The sequence below is a fragment of the Kogia breviceps genome, chromosome 2, assembly GCF_026419965.1.
Source record: "Kogia breviceps isolate mKogBre1 chromosome 2, mKogBre1 haplotype 1, whole genome shotgun sequence".
NCBI lineage: Eukaryota > Metazoa > Chordata > Mammalia > Artiodactyla > Physeteridae > Kogia > Kogia breviceps.
In genome coordinates this window covers 198,368,995-198,393,890 of record NC_081311.1, presented here as the reverse complement: position 1 = coordinate 198,393,890, position 24,896 = coordinate 198,368,995, and the positions used below count along the sequence as shown (strand labels likewise).

At 41.7% G+C, this 24,896-nt stretch overlaps 1 protein-coding gene across 2 annotated transcripts; it reads right to left on the bottom strand.

Annotated features, from left to right (window-relative positions):
- Window positions 1–11,735: 11,735 nt before the first annotated feature.
- COPS8 (COP9 signalosome subunit 8) lies at window positions 11,736–24,297 on the bottom strand. 2 transcript variants are annotated; one of them, XM_059052917.2, is made up of 8 exons: window positions 24,100–24,297; window positions 22,966–23,036; window positions 21,541–21,589; window positions 20,196–20,328; window positions 16,864–16,971; window positions 14,701–14,763; window positions 13,692–13,739; window positions 11,736–12,760 (listed from the first exon to the last, which is right to left on the bottom strand). In XM_059052917.2, exons 1-8 carry the CDS (start codon window positions 24,175–24,177, stop codon window positions 12,681–12,683), a joined length of 630 nt encoding a protein of 209 aa, XP_058908900.1. In that variant the 5' UTR covers window positions 24,178–24,297; the 3' UTR covers window positions 11,736–12,680. The 2 variants fall into 2 exon arrangements, with proteins under 2 accessions (XP_058908900.1, XP_066883319.1); XM_067027218.1 differs by lacking the exon at window positions 16,864–16,971 and having other exon boundaries at window positions 24,100–24,254.
- Window positions 24,298–24,896: the final 599 nt, after the last annotated feature.

Here is a 24,896-nt window from a genome sequence, read left to right as displayed (position 1 = left end):
GTGCGTGGGTTTATCTCTGGGCTTTCTATCCTGTTCCATTGATCTATATGTCTGTTTTTGTGCCTGTGCCATACTGTCTTGATTACAAGTTCACTCGTTTCTTGAAAAGATGTTGGAAGAACTGGTTTCCCAACTGTCTCGACTGACCCAGGAGAACGTCGTCCGTCGCTTAAATGAAGAAAATGTCCACCCTGGTTTTAGCTTGTCTTTACATATTCAGATAAAATTACACTGTCTTTTCCACTGGGTTCTGAAAACTTCCTTTCCTTAGAGAAGCAACAAAATCACAGGAGTGTGATGACTTTGCTGGACCTTAAAAAATGATCAGATTACCCACGGTTATATCAACTCCGTCAAAAAGGCAAAGCCTCCATCTTCCTCAGATTGCTGTGTTATCGGTGGTTCGCAAGTGAGGGGATACCCAGGCATAGCACTTGCTTAAAAACAGGTACAGTTGAACCTTGAACAACTTGGAGGTTAGGGGTGCCAGCCCCCCCAGCCAGTGCAGTTGAAAATCCACATATAAGTTTTGATATCCCCAAGTTAACTACTAATACCCTACAGTGGAAGCCTTATCGATAACAGAAACCGATAATACGTATTTTGTATGTTTATATATATTATATATGCATCTACAGTAGAGGAATCTAGAGAAGATGTTACTTAGGGAAGAGAAAATACATTTTTAGTAAAGTACTGTGTTTATCAATACCCTACGTTTATGTCATCTGTTTACAAGATGAATTGTCTGTCTGTCAGTACCTACATCGACATTGTCTAATATGACACAAAACACTGTAGATGTTATACATATTACTAACAGTAGACATCAAAAATTTAAAGCTAATATGAAAAAATCCATATGTATTTATAGGTGTAACGATTGCACTGATCTGAAGAAGCAGCAATGTGATTGCTTTACGGTTTGCCTAGTGTAATTGATCTGATTGCTTCACAGTAGACTAGCCTATATCCTAATGAATGAATCATTATAAAACTTTTCTAGCATAGAGTATTACAGTCACATTCATAATACAGTATTGGAAATATTGTTAGACTTAAAAAATAAACACCTCTGATGATAGACTGATACGCAGTATCTCCAGTTAGGAGAGAGGGACATATTGTACACTGATGTAATTCTTTGAAAGCGTAGTCATAAAATGGTAAGAAAACTAACATATTATTAATTTTATCCTAAATATCACTTACCTTACACCTATACAAGGACAAACTAGTACATATGTATATTTTATGCATTCATAACTTTTCGTATTTTATCAATATTTCTAGGCTACGTGTGATTCATCTGCAAGTTTTTTCAAATTGTTGAAAAATCTCTAAAAATTTTTCCAATCTATTTATTGAAAAAAAAATCTACGTATAAGTGGACCCGTGTAGTTCAAACCCGTGTTGTTCAAGGGTCAACCGTACTTACTCCTCATGAGCTGTCAAGAGTCAATAGATGCTTTTGTTTCCCTGCTTTTCAATGCAGAGTTGATTGCAGGTTGTTTTAAAAATCCTCCAAACTCACTGGAAGCTAGGAGACTCCTGGAAAACTGCTAATCCTTCCCAGAAGGCATACCAGCCCTCACTGCCATAATTTGGGTGGATGGGGGCAGAGAAGATGCATGCTGTTAGGCGGGGTTCTGTTCTTCCTGTTTTTGCTACATAAAGTGGAGACGAGGTAAGTGGGAAGGAGAGACCAGGAAACTGTCCCTTTCATAACCAGTCCATTCCTCTAAACGTCCTTAACGAGTGGTTATCTAACTTGGTTTCAATGATACCTGATTGACAGGACTCTCTTGGTCTCCGCGACAGTCCAGACCACTGCTGTGTACTACGCACGGGGCACATGTGGCCGGCTGGTGAACACTTGGGAGGTCCAGGCTGAGATGTGCTGTGAGTATAGAATCCACATGGGATTTCAGAGACTTAATATGAAGAAAACAATGTAAAATACCTCATTAATACTTTTTGATATCGTTGACATTGTTGAACTGATAATACTTTGGACTGGGCTGAATAAAATATGTTAAAATTAATTTCATCTGTTTTCCTTTGTCACTTTTTTACAGTGGCTACTAGAAAATGTAACATGACATGTGTGACTCACCTTCTATTTCTATGGGATAGGGCTGGTCTAGACAGTTTAAAAGTTCCTCTCTGGGTTGAGTCAAAAGTGGCCTTCTCTAACCTTCAATCAGTTTTGCTTTTGGAAGCAATAAACACAACTGTTCCACATGAAAGTCCAATATTTGAGGATGACCATCACCCCCGCCCCATCTTTTCTTCTCATGCTGTACAGCCCCCCCTCGAAGACATTCCTTCTATGACATGTGTTAAAGAGTATTTATCCAAAATTTGGGAAATGACTGCTGCTATCTTGCTGAACAATTTCTTTAGTAAGCCTAGTTGACTTTCACTGGGCTCTTCCAGGGAATGTAACTTTGATTTTACAGTGCTGTGAAACATCTGGGTCCTTATCAGTTGTGGATCATTACTCAGAGCTTCACCTGTAGAAACTAGAGAATGAGTGATGTTCTTACAACCTTAAGAGAAAAGCAAGAAAAATCTGGAAATATATCTCTTGGAGTTATGGGGACGGTACCCAGTGATGCTCTGTTCTCACGCTCCTGTCTTCCAGCTGTTGAGGACACAGCTTCACATTAGCGGTGGTTTGGTTCAGTAAACGCTCCACCTCTTGGAGGGAAGCATCTCGATCGGCAAGCTGTTGTCCCGAACCCGGCACGCTAGCTGAGCCTTGACTAGGACACGCCACCGTTGTATTAGGCTGCGTACTCTCAGGTAAGGATTTAGAATGGATGGAATAGCGTAAAATCAATGGCTCATGTGGTCATGTACCCAGTGTCACATCTCCTTTTGTATATAACAACAGACTAGGCAGTGTTCTGTAGGATTTTCATCAACATCGGATGTTTTAGATGTTCTTGGAATGTGATGCTGGAGAAGACGCTGTCAGTGTGGAAGGCGAACCACACCCGGACTAGATGTCACTTCCGATAAGGATGCGGCACTGCCCTTCGCACTACACGGTGGAAAAAGGGCCAAGATAATCCACTTGCCACCGGCTGTTTGAGGCCAGGTCAGCCTTGGTGATAGAGACCTCATCCCACCCAGCTCATGCACGATCTCCATCCCTGCCACCGTGGTGGCTCCACACAGGGGCCCATTCTCCCAGCAGTAGGGTGACGGAACAGAGCCTGGCTTACAGCCAAAAGAAAAGTTATCTTGTCACCTTGGTAGTTGAGACTGTCCTCTCTGGTGGGCATTAACATTGAAACCCAGGGATTTACCTGCTATGTGTCTACTCCCCTGAGTTTAACCATCTTTCCCAGATGTCTGTATCTCCAGTTTTTCAATCTTGCTCCTTTCAGGACCCTGACAACCAGCCTAGCTATCTGCCACCGTCTTTAAGTCTATAACATAGGCTCCTAACTTTGCTCAAAGTCAATGGCCAAAAGCACTGCTCAGAAACCTGCCCGCTGGGACTGGTCCCCTCACTGCTGTCCCTTATGGTCACTACTAAATGGCCTGTAATACGGCAGCCATGCGTTTTTGGCTTTTGCATCAACACATCAAGCTGACCTAAACATGAGCCAGGCATGGGGTTTTGCCCCTTCCATCCGCCTATCAGAAGACACCTCCCATAAAACTACGGGCATGAGTTGAGGGAGAGGAGCTGACACCACAGAGGCAGGAACTATCTGAGTCTGGGTTACCTGTTTGTGTAATTTCTCTCCACCTCTTGGACCTGTTATCAAATTTACCATTTTCATTGAACAGCAAAGGACTGCTGTACACATAAACCTTTTAATCTGACAGTACCAAGCTGTAGCCCACCCATCATTGAGATTCTAGTTTTAACTCTTGTGTTTTTCTTTTTGAGAGATTCTAGTCCATTTTCATATATGCCAGGTATTTTTTGATGTCTCTTGTTCATTCTTCACACTTTCTGTACCTTGATTTCCATACATATATTTAAGAAATATAATGTAATAAATTTAAGTAAATTGTTTCATGAACATTTTAACATATATGTATACTTGTAATATTTTTATTATATGGTTAGAATTTTGATAGCTAGTGTAATGTCTTTGAGAATTTAATCCTCTAGTTTTCAGTTTATGCTGATTCTTTCTCCCCTCCCTCCCTCCCTTCCTTCTTTCCTATCAGTGGCCAAAAGTAACTCGGGTTCTAGGGCATCAAGATTGACAGATGCCCCAAGAACAAACGCAGCTCCAGCACTGGAGTCCAGTTGTTTCTGGCCTTTGAGGATTTGCATGTGAGCTCATGAATGTATATTAAAAAATAATTTTAATACTCTAAACCACAGTTTAGTTGTTCTAGACTTAGAGGTTTTCTCCATTTAGACAACTATATTGGCAGAAGCAGACGTTAACCCTAGATTTTAACGTCTACAATTAATCTGTATCTTTCCTCCTTCTTGAACACTTCAATGATTTAGGATTAACATACTGGACAATAATAGTTTATAAGTTTGGAGACACTTTGTTTTTAGATGTCTTTATTTTAATAATTCTCAATGAGAGGCAGGGGGTATCAAAATCTTCTGGAAACCTTTCCAAGTATTACAAATGCATTGATAGTCAATTACATGCATGGATAGATCTCCTAGTTCTATCCACTGTGAGAGCCTATGCTCTGTCTGTCCACTGAGAGAGCATAGAGCAATGACACCCCAGCAGCAAAAAGCACACCTACCCTCAGATCATTGCTTCTGGAAGCATCTCTAAAAGGAACTGGAGAGTTCCACATTTGTGTGCCTTCTGATACAAAACACTGAAGAGAACACAACATTACTTTCGTGGTGTTCATGTCAAATATGTATATCCCGAATCTAATAATTAAGAAGCTTCAGACAATCCCCAAATGAAGGACATTTTACAAAATAACTGGCCTGCACTCTTCAGGAACACCAATTTCACAAAGCTTGAAAAGCTTATGTAATGAATGTATTGCATATATTAACAGTATGAAGGCAAAAAACCTGAGAATTCAGTGCTCTCATTGATTAAAACATCTTATAAAAGTAGCTCTAATATTTATTACTGACAAGTACATATATATAAACTATGTACACATATATGTATGTGTATATATATATGTTTATAAATATTTCATTTTCTAAGTAAGTTTACTTTCTGAAATCAAGGATGCTCTCTTCTGTCACTACGGTAAAATCAACAAAATCAAGAAAATTAATGTTGAAACAAAATTATCTAAGATTTGGGAGAGTTTCTATAAAGGGCCAGACAATAAATATTTCAGCCTTTGCAGGACATACAATCTGTCACAACTACTCATTTTGCTATTGTGGGTTGAAAGCAGCCACAGACCCTACACACACAAATGGGCGTGGCTGTGTGCCAATAAACCTTTATTTACAACAGGCAGTAGCCTGGTTTGGGCCACAGGCTGTAGTTTGCCAGCGCCTGACGTAATCTATAGTTTATTCAGATTTCATCTACTTTCCAATGATGTGCTTTTATTTGCTATAGCACTGCATTTAGTTGTTGTGCACCTTTAGTTTCCTTTGAGCTGGAACAGTTTTTCAAGATGTATTTGTTTTGTATCAGAAGACACATGAAAGTGGAAGTCCTTAGTTCCTTTTAGTGGAGATGCTTCTAGAAGCAATGACCTGAGGGCAGGTGTCATTGCTCTACTCTCTCAGGGGACAGAGCTTAGTCTCTCTCAGTGGATGGAATTAGGAGATATATCTATGTCCCTCTCTATCCATGCATCCACCCATCTTAAAAACCAGTAGTTTATGCAATATCTCTAGTTCGGTCCAACACCACAGGATTCAGTCTAATGTTTCCTCTTTCCTATAACTGTAACTCCTCCGACAGTGGGAAAACTGGATCCCATTATCTACAATATACTTATTTGTTCAATCCTAGAATACACACAAAGTAGTTTCAGAACTGCTAACTTTTACTTTTGCAAAAAAGAAACCCACTAACTGGAGTTCAACATGTTTAAAGTTCTTTTGTCTTTAACCTCTGGACGTATCTAAATAGCATGTTCGAAACCTACTTGAGTCACGTCTCTTGCCTTCAGGGCAGTTATGTTATTCATTTGAAATACAGACAGGGTCACTCCTCCTCCCCACCCCTCCATCATCATTTATATATTTCTTCTTTGAACATATGAAACATTAACATAATTCCAAAAGTCAGAACTGTACAAGTGACCCTAATTCCCCAATTCTTTCTCTCCTTTCCATCTCATTCCTTCCCGTACCCTGAAAGCAAACAATTCCATTATTTTCTTTTCTGTGTGTGTGTGTTTCCACTGAGGAGCAAATACAGGTATATTTTATTTCCTCTTCTCTTACACACAAAAATAGCATACTCTAGGCATTTTTATGCACTTTGCTTTATTTTCCTTAACAACATAGCCTGAAAATCACTCTACATCAGTAATTGTCATCATCCTTTATTACGGATACGTAGTACTCCTTTACATGGATATACCATCATCTATTCATGTATAAGCAATTAGGCTGTTTCCAAATTCTTTACAATCAGAAACAATGCTGCAATAAATAACCTAGAATATGTGTGTGCATATTTATATTGTGGGGGTTGAATCTTCAGGGTAAATTCCTAAAGATTAGTTGCTGGGATAAAAGGTAAATGAATATGTAGGCCTTAGATATTGCAACATCCCCCTCTATAAGATCTGTTCCAATGCGAATTCCCACCAGCAAAGCATGAGAACCAATTTCCCCAGAGTTTCACAACAAGAATGCAGTTAAACTCTTAGTTTTTGCCAACTGGATGGGTTAACTCACTGTTTCTAATTTGCATTTCTCTTACTAATCAAGTTGAATATCTATTCATGTTTAAGGGCCACTTTTATACATTTTTTGTGAATTGTGTGTTCATGTCTTGTGAATTGTGTATTCATGTCTTTTGTCACTTTTTTCTTTTTTCTTCCAATTCCCTCAATGTATATGTTAGGAATATTACTAGTCCTTTATGTTGTAAATATTTTCTCTTGGTTGTCAGATATCTGTTTGAGTTTATTTATTTATTTTTGGCCATGCAAATGTTTTATTTTTAGGTAGTCAAATTGATCATTCTTTTCTGTAATCAGAATTGGCCTTTCCTTTGCCCAGGTTAAAAAGGAATTCATCCATTTTTTCTTCTAGTACTGGCATGGTTTCATTTTTTTGCATCAAGATCCCTGACCCATCTGTACTTTATTCTTATGGATCTATTTTTCCAGTGGCTAAACAGTTTTCCCAGAACCACTTGGTAAAAAGTCTACTTTTATCCCGGCGATCTGCGATTCCACCTTTATCCTAGAGAACAGCCCCGCCTCTATTTGGGTCTATTTCTCATCTCTCTGTTCCGTCCCACTGGGCTGTCTGCTATTCATGCTCCGGTGCCTTGCTCCGAATAGCGGACGCTCTGCACTGTTTTAATGTCTGATAGGGTGGTGCTCCCCCCACCCACGACTGCAGAGGACTCTCAGTTGTCAACTCTTGCTTGATTATAGACTTAGTTTTAGATTTAATGATACATTTAGAATTACATATTCCCGTTGCCTGTTGAACTGATTCCTGTAGTAGAAAGAATGGTCCAAAAGACATCCATATCCTAACCCCATGTTAGGTTACATGGTAAAGAGAAATTAAGATAGCAGATATAATTAAGTTTGCTAATCAGCCTATTTTAAAATAGATTATCCTGATTTCCAGGTGGGACCAACGTAACCAACCACAGGGATCCTTAAAAGTGGAAGAGGGGGCAGAAGAGAGAACCAGAGAGAGAGTAGTATGGACTCAGCCCGACGTTGCTGGCTTTGAAGATGAAGGAAGAGGGCCAGGAGCCAAGGAATGTAGGCGGCCTCTAGAAGCTGGAAAGCGAAAAGAAACAGATTGTCCCCGACAACCTCCAGAAAGAACGCAGCCCTGCTGACAGCTGATGTTAGCCCATGAGACTCGTCTCAGATTGCCGAACTACAGAACTGTAAGTGTATATACCCCTGCTGTTTTAAGCCATCAAGTGTGTGGTAATTTGTTACCGCAGCAACAGGAAACCAAGGCAACCTTTTCCACAAAAAATTCTCTGTAATAATGCTTCTTGCCTTAAAGTCTACTTTTTGTAATATTACCTAAGCTGCACCAGCTTTCTTTTAGTATTTGCATTGATGTATCTCTTCCCAACTTTTAACAACACAGGAAGATTGAACGTTAAGTGTCTCTCGTAAATAGCAGTTTTTTAACACTTTAGAAAAGCCATTTCCTTGTCTTCTGGCTTTACTGTTGCTTCTCTGAAGAGAAAGTCCCCCTCCCTGCACCCCCATGCTTTTAATATTTTGTTTTTTGGTTTTCAGTAGTTTTACTATCATGTGTCAGGGTGTGATGTTTTGTATTTATCCTGTGTGGGGTTTTCTAAGCTTTCTGAATCTGTGGCTTGATTTCTTTTGTCAGTTTTGGAAAACTCCTGGCCAGTACTTCAAGTATTATTTTCCTTCTTTATCCTCTCTCTCCTTGGATTCCAATTACTACATGGTCTGTCTCTGTACTGTGTACCAATGCCTTTCTGTGCTTCAGTTTGAATAGTTTCTAGTATCCTCCAGTTGCAGTTTTACTAATGGTTTACTCTAGTTTATGCTTACAGGTACCTCGCGACCCCGAGCCTTTTGTGTTGACTGAAGCCCAGCCCAGCGGACTGAAGAAAACCAAGCTGTACTCAAATGGTTTTTTGGATTTGGCCTGTTGACTTCCTACCCCAAGGAGCCTTAAAGTTTACCAGATGGATAAACAGCAGTGTGCTTTAGCCCTCTCGAGTCCTGTTTTTAGCTCTCCAGCCCTGTGAAAATACCCTAGTCCGACGGGTTGCTCGGTTCTTAGCAGTGGGACCAGAGTCAGCACAGGCCCCCAGGAAGAGGCTGCCGCAGATATCCTCTTCAGGAGCCTCTCTGCCCTCAAACCGCAGCTCCTCACTCTTCGGGAGCTCTCCAATGCCGTTCGACAGTTATATGTATGCACCCCTCTTTCTCTTGTTCTTGGCACGTTGTGGGTCTGCCTGAAAGTACTTCAACCAGGAGCAGGAATACGCATGTCCTTATCACCATCTCCACCTCTTTTTCCGTTATTTATTTAAGGAAACTCAGTTCTTTGTCCTGCTAAATTCCCCTCATTCTAGATTTGGCCGATTACTCCTTAGTGGGGTGTTTAACTTGTTCATCCGATTCCCGCATTTCATGTAAGAGCAGGCAAATCTAAAACCTCGATTAGATTCACATTCATTTTGTGGGGAGCGGGGCTTGCTTTGACAAGAAAACTCATGGCCGATGCTACGTGTTTACTATGGCTCCGCACCAGGCCCACTTGTGCCACTGTTGGCGATGCTAAGCCTCCATGCACAGGTGGACCGGTGCTCTTGATTCCAGGAAGGAGGTGGAGAACTGGGAAAAGCAAAATGAAGAAGGCACGGTCCAAGGCCATGCTGCACACAGGCTGGCTACGATGGGCAACCAAAGCTCAATCCTCCTGGGGTCTTTTCAGGGACCAGGTAGAGCACGTACCCTGGAATTGTCTTCCTAAGACAAGGAAGGGAGTGTTTACTCACCATACCACCACATCCCCAGCTGCTGCAGGGCGAACTCTCTTCCCCGGGTTGGCGAGGGCAGCCCCTGGGGCAGGGTCAGAGTAACCTTCACCGGCTGCACAGCAAGGCGCTGTCAGACTACACCTGCGTGCAGCTGGCAGTCTCGGTGGCAGCTAGAGCACAAAGACGGGCTGATTCTCACCCCGTGGTCGCAGCAGCCACTGATACTCATTCCCTAGATGCCTTACTTACTTCATTAGGGGCTGCAAAGTACTGATTTTCTATCTGTATTTTTAGGTGGAATTCTTCCATAAAGAATTTCCCATCATTGGTTAGTTGGCTACTTTGCAGGTTCAATTTTGTTACTTTGGAGATTGCTAGGGCATCAATTCATTGTTCTGAAAATGGATAAATAAGCGAGTGTACTTTCTTGTATATGATGTTTTCCTAATATTATAATTATGATCTTGGGATTAAAAATAGAAACACATATACCTATTTTTCATGCTCAATTTGTCTCATGTTTAGCCAGTGGGAACTCCTTCAAATTGGCTTCTATAACCTTTTGAAAAACCTTATTAATAAGCCTTTGAAACTTGAACCTGGGACATCTTCTACCAGATATCTGTACAACTGTACAATCTACAATTTTTAAAAAAATTTAAATTTAAATTTATTTATTTTTGGCTGCGTTGGGTCTTTGTTGCTGTGCGCGGGCTTTCTCTAGTTGCAGCGAGCGGGGGCTACCCTTCGTTCCGGTGCGTGGGCTTCTCATTGTGCTGGCTCCTCTTGTTGCGGAGCACGGGCTCTAGGCGCGCGGGCTTCAGTAGTTGTGGCTCATGGGCCCTACAGCGCAGGCTCAGTAGCTGTGACGCACAGGCTTAGTTGCTCCGTGGCGTGTGGGATCTTCTTGGACCAGGGCTTGAACCCGGGTCCCCTGCATTGGCAGGTGAATTCTTAACCACTGTGCCACCAGGGAAGCCCCAATCTACAATTATTGCTCCAGACCTAGTATTAACCATTTTGCAAATAAGTTCTTGTTCTGTTTAGTTGAAAATGGAATTTAGAGACCACAACCTGGACATTAGTGGTTCTCATTGTTACTGGCTTATAATTATTCTAGGCCTTTACAGATGGGCAGAGCTAGGAAATATTTACTGTTTAGAAAGAAAAATAAACCATATGAGGTTGTTGAGTCAAATTTAAGATTAGCTTCTAACATTAAATTATGTAATTTCCAATTGGTTTTATCCTATAATATACTTTTAATAATAATGATAATTATCAAATAATGATAGCAAGATAGTTTTTGAAATTAACCATGAAACCATATTTGGTAGTTTGAGATTTTTTTGTCCTTTGTATGTATATCCCATTGATAATGTAAAACAAAATACTATGAAATACTATGAGTCACTTGAAATAATTTTTTCTCTATGTTTGACTGTCCTCCCCTTCCATTTTAGGGAACCATTTTTATTAGTTTTTGGTTTATCCTTCAATGACTTCTGCTTGAAATACAGGTAAATATGCATGTATGCACATTTGTATCCATTCACCCTTTCTTACCCTCAAAATAACAGTATGAACCCCCGGCACTTTGTGTTTTCCCTTGAGATCACTCTTAGTACACCGAGATCTTCACTCATTCACGCATGCATGCATTCTACAGCTGCATGGCACCACCATACTGTATTCTACTGTTTACTCAACTAGTCTCCTATTAATGAACATTTGGGTTGATTCCAATCTATTAAAACTAAGACCCATGGATACAATTTGTCCTTAAACCTAGAAGTTCAAACACTAGCAAACTAGCATTGTTACTTTCTAGCTATTGATCCTCTGATTTCTTGAATTTCCATTTCCTCAATTGTAAAACAAGAAGTTTTAACAACACGACATATCAAGGTTAAACAGGTATTTCGATAAAGGTTAATAGCTGAAATAGCCAGTAAAGTCTATTTAAAATGAGTGAAAAACATGAATCATGTAATTACCACTATATAGGTCATTTCTATTTAATTAAGAAATTTGTAATTTAAAAGAGACAATGACAAACTAGAACACATCCACAGGAAGACAGGATAGTGAAACTTCTAGAAACTACCTTCGAAAAAACAGTTGAAGAATTCAATTAAATATTTATTGAACAAATGCAGAATAAATGAACTAGGGGGTGGTTTTAACCTGAAGATACAATAAACAACTTCAAATATTCAGAGGGCTGTCACACAAAAAATGAAAGACTTGTTCAGTATTTCTCCAAAGGGCAGAACTTGACCCAAGGGCCAAATAGAAGCAACCAAGAGGCTGCAGGACAGTCGTACAAAGTGTATCACTTAATCACTTCTTTCCCAAACAATGTATTCCACAGTTACGTTTCCCTTCTTCTGTAAGGAAATATTACAACTTAGTACTTCTCATGAATGTCTTTAATAAGTTGCATTTTCATGGCAAGCCCTCCACTGCCGGCAATGGATGTACTCACACTCTCAGAAAAAAATCTAAAGTTAAGAAGCTGGTTGACGAGGGAGATGGTCTTTGTTCCTCAGCTCTATCTCAGCATTTTATATGTGTCTCAGGAGGGGAGACAAAAAGAGCATATTCTCCAAAGGGGGTGAATTAGAGTCCCCAGCACTTCAGATACTGCCCCTGGGGACAGTCCTCCTCAAACCCCAGCTGCATCACTGTAACTATCAACCTGTGGTAGAGATGGGAGTGTGCTGTGTGCTGGGGCAGAAGAAAACAGCTGACAACCACTGTTCTCCCTGAAGCAGGAGAGCTGTATTTTACGAGTCACTAGGAAATATAAACTGACTGCCTAATACTGACGGGCTCCATCCAAACTGTCAAATATTACAAAATGAGAATTGTTTCAACAACCATTCAGCATGTTTAAGGACAAAATATACATAACATACTTTATATTATATACGTATTTTATCACATACTCAGTAAGGAATGCTGAGGTGCTTAATCCGTCCAATAAAATTGAAAATAAAAATTTTACATTTTTCTGTCAGTATTCAGGATGCTGAAGGTGGATCTTGAACTCAGAATTATAAGTCAGTTTTCGAGGAAAGCCACATAATCGGTGAGTCTGGCTAACTGCTGTTCATTGGGGATGGGTGGAACGGGGGCAGGCTCTGCGTGTTGGAGAGAGAAACACACTCAAGTCAGACACCAAAGTCACAAATCTTTGGTACTGCCACCCCCACCCTCCAATGTCTTTAATTTAACAATACGGAAACTTTCTTAGCTTTGCCTTGATCTTGGACATTAAAAAAAAAACAAGCCAAGAAGCGTCCATTTTTATGAGTAGTTTTCCCAAACTGGGAGCAAAGGCATGTCTGGCTTTGCTGTTACTGAAGTTCTCCACGCGAAGGTTAAAAATACTTTTAACAGGTAATCCGTCTACCATGGCAACATAGCTCTTCTTGGAAAGACCCTCCCCACATGATATTTACTTCCATAGTCAGCTAGTGCTAACCACATGCCAGGCACTCCTCTAGACTACTCAACTGTCAGTGAACAAAAAAACCCACAAAGGACCCCATCCCCCAAAAGTTTACTTCTAACTTTTTTTCTGTTTTTTTTTTTGCGGTATGCGGGCCTCTCACTGCTGTGGCCTCTCCCGTTGCGGAGCACAGGCTCCGGACGCGCAGGCTCAGCAGCCATGGCTCACGGGCCCAGCCGCTCCGCGGCATGTGGGGTCTTCCCGGACCGGGGCACGAACCTGCGTCCCCCGCATCGGCAGGCGGACTCTCAACCACTGCGCCACCAGGGAAGCCCAACTTCTAACTTTTAAGCTACCACGTGTCAGCCTGGGGCCGTATCTGCGTCAGTGCTGGTGAGAAGCTCGATCCCTGCGGCCAGGCCAGAGGGGATCACTACCTCCAAGTAAGCTACAGAAGGGGGCCCACACGTTCACGGTTGTAACCAGATGTACTATTATAAATACCAAGTTAGGATTTCATCCCTTTGTTTATAAGATTAGAGCTAAGAAAAATAAACACTACAACAGCAAACAAGAAAAACGATGAAATAATTTTTACACGAGCATATGAAAATACATACCTGAGAAGGGAATAAACCTGTTAAAGGAAACATCCAGGGCCCCTGCAACTAAATAAAATGTAGAGCTCAATCTACAGAAGTCATTGTGAAGAACCGTCACACAGAACATGTCATTTTTAATGCAGTGGTATTCAGACAGAGACAACAGCTATGCCCTACTTTATTACATTGGGTTTTTTTTTCCGCAGCAGTCTTCTCTCACCATCTAGATTGACGGGACCCCGTCTCATGACTCCTCTGCACCCTTGCAGGTCTGAGCACACGGAGGTTTGTGCACCACTTTACCGTGGGGTCCACAATGTCTAACAACGGGGGCTCAGAGCCGACGGAAGGAACTCTGGGATGAGGCAGAGCAGAGGTACCTGGATGTGGGCACTGAGCCCAGCTCTACGGACAGGGCAGGAGGGGCCACTCCGGGTAAGCAGGAGGGAGTGGAGGCTCCAGGCAGGAAGGCACGTGGCTCGTTTCAGAGAGGAGAGGCCGAGGGGCCAGGAAGTCAGGTGGAGCCAATGAGGACAGGCCAACTCATTTAAGGCCTGTAGAGGCCACAGACCTAATTTTGTGAAAGTTAAAGCCACTGAAACTCTTGTTTAGGAGAAGAGTCTATGTGTCTACAGCATGAGGAGAAAAGGGGAACTTCTGAATATTTTAAATATCTTTTTAAAAGGCAATAGTTTAGATATTAAGAATAAGCAGTTAGAAATGGCCCCATAAATAAAAGAACGAGAGATTATAATACTTATTAAGTTGTAATAAGGATTATGAAACACTCACATAAAATAGTTCATGTGTGAAGTACATTTTTTAAAAAATCAAGGTAAAACCAGGTGACCTTTAAGATCCTTTCTACCCTAAGTGTCCATCCTATATCTGTATTTAACATGAGTTACTCTCATTTTGTTAGTACAGCAGAATTTTATATCAAATTATTCAAATTCAATGCCTGCAAAGCTTCAGTGAGATCTTACAAGAGTTCAGTGCTGCAAGACGGACGAAGAGCGCCACCTACCTGGCTTTTTGGGCATGACCATCCTTGTGGTGGAGTCGGCCTGCCATCCTTGTTCCAGGATACCTAAAAATGTGTATTTAACACAGAAATGAATTTAAAAAACCAGAAACTTTTCACGTACAAGATTCACAATCTGTCAATGACATTACTTGTACGGGAGACCTGACGTGTGTAGATTAACCTGTAATGTGTATTTTTACTAGAAGGGTAAACTAGAGACAGCATTTTCATGGGAACTTATTTTTGAAATATTTCTGAAACATCTATGATTTTATTCTATCAGGCTGATATAATCACTAACAGATGATTAGTTTTCTATAATACATATATATTATAGTATTAACCTGATCAAACCTTATTAAAGACAGACATAAGGAAGACTTATTTAGTATTTTCTATGATCATTACATCAGTAATAACAAAGACGATGGTGATAATAAAAACAACAGCATACATACACAACACAGAAGGCTGGCCAATAGGCACTGTGCTGGGTGCTTTTACAGGGATCACTTTATGTAATCACCACAACAACTCTGTAAAGGGGACATATCACCAAAATTGAACAGACGTGGAAAAGGAAGTTTAGAGAATTCCAGTAAATTGCCTTCGGTCACACAGCTAGCATGGGGAAGGGTACCAGGATTCACACTCAGTCAGTTAAGAGTATGGACTCGGGGATATACTATTTACTAGATAATAAATTATGGATCAATTTCAAAATGGTCAAAACAAATAAATGTTTGTACTAGTAACAGTATGATTTACTGTAAGAACGTTCATTAACCTGCCCTCTATGCATCTAGAACTGTGCTAGGCCTTGGAAATTTATAATCTGGGGTGCTTCATGGAGCTCGTAGTTTGACTGGAGAATCCAACACGTCCATCATCGTAAAACAACGCCACAAGGCACATGCAGTATTAATATTCTACAGCAATCTAGCAAGGGGAGGGGACAGTTTGGGCATGACCTGAAAAATGAAAACGCAAAAGTACATTTGGAAACCAGTGGCTAAGAGTGGGGTGCAGGCACCTAGGTGACTGTTAAGAAATGGTGAGGGAAAAGTTGGGCTGACAAGGGATACTGGGATGAGACTGCCTTTACCACGGAAGGGTGAAACAGGGATTTCTAAATGCGAGCTCCAGTCCAACTAAAACTTCCTTGCCTGAGAAAACCCGCCAACCAAACCCCCACCCTGCGCTGATTTTCAAAGGAAGAGAAATAATTTAAAGACGTTACAGAGTTTAAGCTCAGAATTATGAATATAATGTTACCCACCCGGCGTGTTTAGAAGCAAATAATGTGCACATGCTTTATTTTCTTGCATCTCACATTTTCTACCACTTGTAACAATGATGCTGTAACCTGGGGCTCCGATGTGGGAACGCTATGGAATGCTCGACTCTGTACCCCCATTCGCTACCCTTTTCTTCTAGTAACTCACTGTTCTCAACACCTTCCTTTTCCCTCCCACTCTTAGTCAACAGCAGCTCTAATTTTTCCTTCCTGGGCATCAACTTGGAGGGCTCACTATCATTTAGTAGGGCTTGGGAGTTGATCAAAGGTCTTAGAGATAAAAGTAGAAAATATTCAGGGGTCAGACCACGGGTACCAGGATAAGAAGTAACTACAGGAACATGAAAGAGGTTCCACAAGGAAAGAGCTAGAATAATCACATGCAACAAGGGTACATCTCAAAGACACAGTCAAATTCTAACTTCCTAAAAATGGCAAAGTGTTCCTTTACAAAGCTCCTGTTCTAATACATCTCTAACTGGTGCCTGTCTTTGGCAACAAGTGCTTTAGTAAACACAAACCCGAAATTTCTTATCCACACGCAGAAGTCAAAAAAACTCTATGAACCAAAAAGTTTTCTTTAACTCACATGGTGGCGAAATCTGATGTGAACCCCCAAGTCTTTTATGTACACTCTTCCCTCACGCCAACTGTATGGAAGTTTGCACTCTGTGCTACCTGCAGAACTACGACTGGGCTTGGTCACATGGTGCTGGTTGCCTGGGGTTTGTGCAGTGCAGGTCTCCTATCACACACACAACCTAAACTCCAAGACACATCCTGTTCCAATGGTTTCAGATAAGGGACCGTGCACCTATAATTTACACTTCCGTTTTCCTTGAAAGTAAAAAGTAAGTCCCAAATACCTTTCACAGCCTCTTCCACGGGAAGTCCAACAAAGGCTGCGAAATCGTCGGCGATGATGGAGGTATATGCCTGGGAGACCAGGGCGAAGGCTCGCCTCCGGGTGGCATCTATTGTGGGAGGGGAGGTTTGGCAAACAGTGAACCATAAGAGCTGGCATGTTTTGAATTTTTTGAAACACACAATTAAATTATTACATCATTGTCCTGTCCAAATTTGATAAGCAAGACTACATCAACCTAAAGATTTCTGCGTTTCCAGGTACGGCTGTGGGCGCCTAACATGTAAGAGGAGCTCAAATATTGCTGAACAAATACATGCATTTCTTATACCTCCTCTTAGGTCAGAAAATCTCAGGTGACAATAAAAATTACAAAGATGGAAAAAAGTTCATATACACAAGACTCAAGCTCTAAGAACATTTCATTTAAATTTGGGATGTATGTGGGATGTATATTTCAGAATGTTTATCTCACTTATAAAAACTAGAATGAATGGAACAGAAATTCCCTAGTCCCATAATCAGGCGTCCTCTCTCACCAGGGCCGCTGATATAGGGCCACAGCTGGCAGCTGCAGAGCAAACCTTGTAACTAGAGCACCTTCCTAACTTTCAAGTCTACTCGGAACTCTTGACGTCATTCAGGTGCAAATCCTGAATGACTGAGCCTCACAGAAAGGGGCTGCAAGCAAATCCAGCAACAAAACCTCCTCCCTAGAGACCACCGGTGGGATTCCGCCTCACCCCCAGGCTTAAATTTCCACATTAAATAATTCAGGAACGAGGCGGAGACAAGAACCAAATGGTAGCGAGTGGAGCCCGGCCGGCCTGTCTTCTCGCCCACTGCTCGAGTAACACAAAGGATCCTCCCTCCACCTGCCTTCAGCAGGCTTAGGAAGTGTTCTGGATTTTACTTTCCACATTTAATAGGCAAGTACACACGTACAAGATAGCCCTGCAACGTAAGAACATCCCCTCTCCACTCCTGGGTCACTGCCTAACAGCCACATCAGGCCCCGTAGACACACTTTGCTCCAAAGTAGCCTGCTGGCTCTCGGAGGAGGAGCCTTACACCTTCTCATCCCTGGGCGCTGGGTTTATGCTGCTGTGTGGTCTGAATCGCCCTCCTCTCTTCTAGTCCTAGGTCTGTTTATAAACTCTCCCCGTGGCACTGGAGTCACTGCAATCTCCGCCCTTCTCTGAACTCACAGTAACGTTTACTTATTGAACAAGCAATCTTTTACCACCTATGGTGTACACTGCACCCCTCCCCACCCCATCATCTCAATTACATCCGGAACTTCTCGACAGGAGGGCTTTTATATCTTTATATCCCTCGAGGGGCCCAGCATCTCTAAGGAAGTACGTGCTGAACACAGGCTTGTGGAAGGTCTCACCAGGACCCAAGTGGGCCCGACCCCAGCCTTAGGCTTCGTGCTCCCATCTGCCTTAAAAATCGCGGGCAGTCAGTCAATCACGTTTTGTCATTTCTCACTGAGGCTGACACCCTCCCCAGCCTTCACTGAGCCACTGTTTGCTCCTCTTCCAATTCCTTCCTTCTTGCTACCAATTCTCAGCAGAAACGACCTTAAATCAGACTTCTAATACAGCTTAGAGATAAAGGAACTTTTTCTGTTCAAGGCTACAGACATTCAGTGGAAAAGAACCGAGAGCAACAATGAAAGAGGAAAATACAAGTGTGCATCAAAAACCACATTCATTTGGTAAGCTTACCATATTTTAAAAACACTCACTTTAGTTCAAGTACTCTGGTCAGATTTTCCGATTTGAAAAAGATGGGGAACAGAACAAGAACAGAACGTGAATGAAAGAGGAAAACAGCACGCGGAGAAGAGAAACATACGAGGGGAGGCACAGCAGGCCGACAAAGAAAGCAGACATCAAGGCTAAGTGACCCACAGCAGCAGTCAGACGCTCAGGCGGCTTTCAACCTCTCAGCACGAATGAGTCTGACGTCTACGTTCTCACCAGGCACTATGTGGCCCAGGAGGTCTACGAGATGTGTAACCTCAGGAGGGCACGCATTACAACGACAAGCTGGACGGTGGAATAAGTTGAGCTCCACCTAATATTGCTGGCAATTCATCCTGGGACAGTCCTGGGGAGGCCCTAAGAGAATGCTCATTCTTTTGTTCAACAAATACTTAAATGTGCCTGTTACCTACCAGGAACTGCCAACTGCCGACACTGGAGACACAAGGGAAGGTGAGCTTGCTGTCCTTCCCAACCCATCTCTGCCCTTAAATTCCAGGGCGGATGGCCACCCAGGCCTGTGGCACCTGGGCTCCCTTACTCCGTGATTGGGATTCTGCAGGGCAGGGAATGTATCTCCTTTGCACCCCACCCCCACCCCGTCTTGCTCTGGCTGAAGCTCTGCATCCCAACTCCTCAGGGCTCATGCAAAGAGGTTAAGGCTGTTTGCAGTGCGAAGACCCGACGCTGCCCCTACTGTACCAGTGCAGTGCAGTGCCACTCCGCATGCCTCCCTCCCACCCAGCTGCTGCCTCTGTGCTCCTGGAGCTCATTTCCTCCACGCTTAGAGCAAGTGCCTCCTGTCTCCTAACTCAACAGCGCTCTGCTTTACCACGCCAAGAGCCAGGGCACACCCCGTGAAAAGCTGACGCGCCCTGCCAGAGTGACGGGCAGTTCTCAAGAACCTCTGCTCACTGACTCCCCCAGAGCAGGAGGGCAGGCAGTGACCAGAGAGACAAGGTAATAAGAAGTAAGGGCATAACAACATATAAGAGGGGGAACCAAGAAGACTGGAAGCAAACGGTGCAGGTGGGAGAATGGAAAGAGAGAAGCACGGTGGAGTTTTGTTGCAGGATCAGTGCTATGTCACACCAGACTTGCAATCTTGCAGCATGATTAAAAAAAGTTCAAGCATCTGCGTACTGAATTGATGAATCACAAATCCAGAAGCTGGAGACAACCCCATCAAATGCTGAGGTCCATAGAGTCCAAAGCAGTCTCTACTTTCAAACATGCGGGCTTGAAATCTTACCCAACTCATCACTTGGACTTACTAGAATACTACATTTCATTCAGTAGCAAAAAAAACACCTCTTACTGACAAGTAACTTCACTTCTAGAATTAAATTAATAAACAGTGAGGCCCTCAGCTGCCGACATAAACTCAAGCAAGGTGAAATCAAAGCACGATTACAGTAAATCTAAAAAAGACTTCTGAAAACCCTACTCACTTAGCAGAGCGTACCTATTTTCACACACATTATCGACTTACTTCAACACCCCGGCACCTTAGGGGAACAGGTCTAGTCTGACTTAATTCTGAGCCACAAAGAAACACTACCTCTAAGTGCCTCCATGATTGGCTGGACCGTCTCAGACCACGGGTGAGCGCTGATGGTGGTATAGATCCCGGGGAAGTCTCTCTGCCAGATTCTTTGTCCTACCGACCAAATTCCCCCAAGTTCAGAATTTGCCTGCAATAAATATCATCGCCTCATTTGAGGATATTCACTCTGCACATATACCAACAACTGTATCTTAAAACATAATATTCAACAGTTCTTTCAAGAGGTGGAATTACTTTACCAGCCCAACCACTATCAAAAAGGTTTTCACATGTTTTGAACAGTACTATAGAATTTATTTGCATGTTTTATTGTAACAGAAAATTAAGGCATGAGAAAGTAGTCCAACAATATTTCACAAATAAGTTTAGGAATTAGTTATCTGAAACATTGTTTTTTGAAGATTTACATTTAGTCACATTTCATATACTTATGTATAATATACAAAACATGTACTAATCCACATATACATGTATATAAAATATATATACCTACTCTTAGGGCAAAAATAGTAGCAAAATGGCTAATAATATAGACTCCCAATGTAAGATGTCATAAAATGTAGCCTAAGGATAAAGTTCCCACTAATATCACTGAAACTGTGCATCTAATTTACAGCTTTATTTTAAACCAATGAAGCTGGAGGAACATAGCAAACTTACTTAATAGAATGTGGAGGAAAGAAAGAGAGTATAAATGCTAATCTGATCTGCTGCTGAATATCAATAATGAACAAAGGAATTTAGGTGAATTCTTATTAATGCTCTGTGAATGCATAAAAAAATTCACTTCACATTTATGCTAGATACAGTGAATCACCTGAAATTAAAAATTTACTTCATTCCATCTTGGAAGAAACTTTTAAGTGAGTTAATCTATTCTCATATGAGAAACAAGAAACAGAAAATCCTAATTAGCAAAAATAATCTTAATGCCCTGAATAATTATTATTTTTAGAGTGTTCTTATAAATAATACTAGTTGCAAAATAAATACCATTATAGGAAACTGCACAAATCAGTTAAAAAAAAAAAACAACTAACAAACAAAAACCAAACTTTTACCTAAACTGACCCAGTTGTTTATTGCGTAAAGTGACACTTCTACGAAGTGTCTTAAGAAATCTGATCAGCAGGAGTTGAGCACAGATTTCTGTACCATCCAAGGGAAATTAAAATTTCTCATTAGAGGAATCTGTAGATCTATTCTTAAACTTTAATACCAGTTTAATAACTATTTCTGTGATCCACATGAAAAAGAAAACAGAAACTTTTAAGAGATTGCTTTTTAAATCAATGTCATTACTATATGAAAGTAATAAGGTATATTGAAGACTACTTACAGATTTTATAGCAGGTGGTATTCTTTTCCAAAGATATCTTGCATTATTCCTAATTTACATCCCCCAAGAAAGAATAAGCAATTAAAAAAAATCACCTCCGTAAATGTTTAAAATTCTAGATCCCAGAAGTATACTTTAAAATACTCTCTAAAGTACAGAGTGATATTCATATAATGAATTTATCCAGGGGAAGTAACAGTGGTTTTCCAGATAAAAGACATGAAATATTTTTACCAAAGTAATGTTTTACCATTTTTAGTGAATTTTTAAATTAATAATACAGATCTTAAATTGAAGCAACACTACGAAGACTTAAACAGAACTGCCTAAATAATTTATTCATATATAAAATAAACAAATTCATACACTTTCAGGGTCCTGGCATTCCCTGACAATATACATAGTAAACAATGCTTTTCTCCTTATCATGACCCCTCGTCCTACTAGTGGATAGAGAACCACCAAAACTTCTAGTTTTTTTTTTTTTTTTTTTAAAGATTTCACAAGCTTGAATGACATCAAGCATGACGACAGGATTTTAAACCAGGAAAGATAATTTATATGCTACGTGAATAATGAAAATCTCAGTTTAGTTTAAAAGGTATGAAATGAAAAGGTTTAGAAGAATTTAAAACAAAATTTAACAGTAACCATCAGTGGGTTGCAGAACTACAAGGGACTCTTTTTGCACAACTATACTTTCTGACTTTTCTTCAATGAACGTGAATTAGGAATAATTAAAAAACAAAAACCTTTCAAGAACTGTCATACGTGTTAGTAACAAATTCCTCTTAGTCGTCTCAATCTTCCCTTTCAGTTTCTCTCAGTCTCAATAGAGACTGTGAAGTTAAGTAAACAGTTTAAGTAAACAGTAAACAGAGGTCATAAAAGACAGAGGTTTTATAACAATAAAGAAAAAATCAATATATTTAAAGGAATTTACTGACAATGCAGTTTCTCATGACAAATTGGAATGTTTTTTACAAGGTATATGTAAAACAGGTATATTTTAAAATAACTCAGCCTAATCATAATTTCTTAAGTCATGATTCAATATACGAAATAAACATATTAAGTATTACACTAAAAAGTATAGCTCCGGGCTTCCCTGGTGGCGCAGTGGTTGAGAGTCTGCCTGCCGATGCAGGGGACACGGGTTCGTGCCCCCGTCCGGGAAGATCCCACGTGCCGCGGAGCGGCTGGGCCCGTGACCCATGGCCGCTGGGCCTGCGCGTCCGGAGCCTGTGCTCCGCAACGGGAGAGGCCGCAACAGTGAGAGGCCCGCGTACAGCAAAAATAAATAAATAAATAAATAAATAAAATAAAGTATAGCTCCTTGTGCCTATGCTTTAGTGTTGGTACTTCAATGCAATAATAACTTCTTGAGGAAAATGCTTCTCTTAGCTTTAGGTAAAAGGTACTTACATGTCATTATAAAGCAGATATAAAGCTAGAAGCTGACCATACACTGGGGGTGTAGCAATTCCTCCTGGAGCCTGTAAGGCCAAAAAACGAAAGAAGAAAACCTCATTTATTCTTAGACTTTTATATTTTTTAAAGTATTTTTCTTAACTCATCTGAAGAGTAAGTATGTTTTATAGTACTTACTATTACAGATGGAGAAACAGCTTAGAGAAGTATCGCACATTAAAAACCCAGAGTATTAAGTTTAGATCTGTCATCAGATGTGATTTCTCCCGCTCTGGGCCTCTGTGTCTTCATACGCACAAGAGTATTTAAATGGGATCCCTTTCCCAGTTCTCAAATTCTTATTTAAATAGCCTCACTATTATAGGAAGTATTTCCAACAGATTCCTAAAGCAATATGATTCTGCCCATTATACCAAATACGTTGAATAGCTACATAAATGAGTAAAAAAGAGAAAAACATCACAGCTGAGTTACAAAGACACTACTACTCCCCTCATTCAATTTTAATTCATTCAGAAGACATCTACTAAATGTCTGTTAGCAGCTGCTTCTTGGCACTTGCCTCCTTCGGTTAATTAGCTTTTTATACCAATGCTATAAATGTCTTTAAGGGCCTTTCTAATAAAAACAAAACCCTTAATTACTTTAGTAGTTGCATGATATAACTTTCACCTGCCCTACTGAAAACAAACGGTAAGCTTCAGTGACAACAGGAGACTAAGAAGGGCTTTCCGAATTAATAAAAAGTTACAGTGATCACATCTTCTTGGTCTGTGTGTATGCCTGCACAAACGTCTTTAATAATATACACATTCTCCACCTCTCCCCACAATGGGGAGGAAAGAGATTTTAGTTTAATACGAGAAGCATAAAAGATGTTAGGAGCAAAGATGCACAGCGTTTTCGGGCTCACTAGCTGAAGACAAACAACAGAAAGATCCGAGCGAGCTGGGGGAGGCCAGGCCTGGATGCTTAGCCTTCGGAGCAGGCCCCGGCGGCCCGGACTCCACACGTCCAGCTCCCGCGCCCGCAAGGGGCCGGTCCCAAGCCCCGTGGGCGCCAGGCCCCGTTACCCTGGAGACCGGCGCGGCCCGAAGCCACGCGCGACCCCACGAAGCGAATGGTTACCTCGAGCTCCTGGTTCTCGCATTGATCCAGCAACTTTCTGAAACTGAAGGAACTTTCCGCCATCACCGCCACTGGCATTTTCCCGGCCGGTACTGCCACCGAACCTCCCCGCCGAGCCGGACCTCAGACTGTCCCTTGGGGCGTCGCGCCCGCGATGACGTAAAAGCCGACAGTGCCGCCGAGCGCCCATGCGCAGGCGCCTCGTTGGTTCCGTCGCGTCAGCAGACATCCCTGCGGTCGGGAGGGGATGCCACCGCTCTGGCCGGCGCTCTCGGTGCTCTGGAGGACTGGCTCGGCCTTCAGGGCAGCAGCTTTGTGAGCACGCAGCCAAAGTCGGGATGGGAGGGGTTTTGTGCATATTTGAGGACGGTTAGACAGACGTCTTTGCTTTGAGGCCATGCAAATTTAAACGTTCAAAACCTAACTTTTGGTTCCTCCCCCACCTCCTCCTTCAGCAGCCCTGCCACATCGGTGAAGGCGCTGCGGTGCCCTGCGGGGCTCCCCTCCAGCAGACCTCACGTCCCCACCTCCGAGGGAAGCTGAGCTGGCCTGGACCTCCAGCACTGCCTGAACTGCAACGTTATCCTGACTTCCACTCCTGCCTCCCTCCAGGCTACTCCCCACACAGCCACCGCAGCCGAAACGATGCTTTCGGAAACATCAATCAGATCTTGTTGCTCTGATGAAAATGATAGCATAGCAACAAATTCCTAAAATCCAGCCTTTGACATTGCTTGCAGGGCTTCAAGATCTAACTGCCAGATCCCCTCTGACTTGCTCTGGCCATCCTGGCCTCC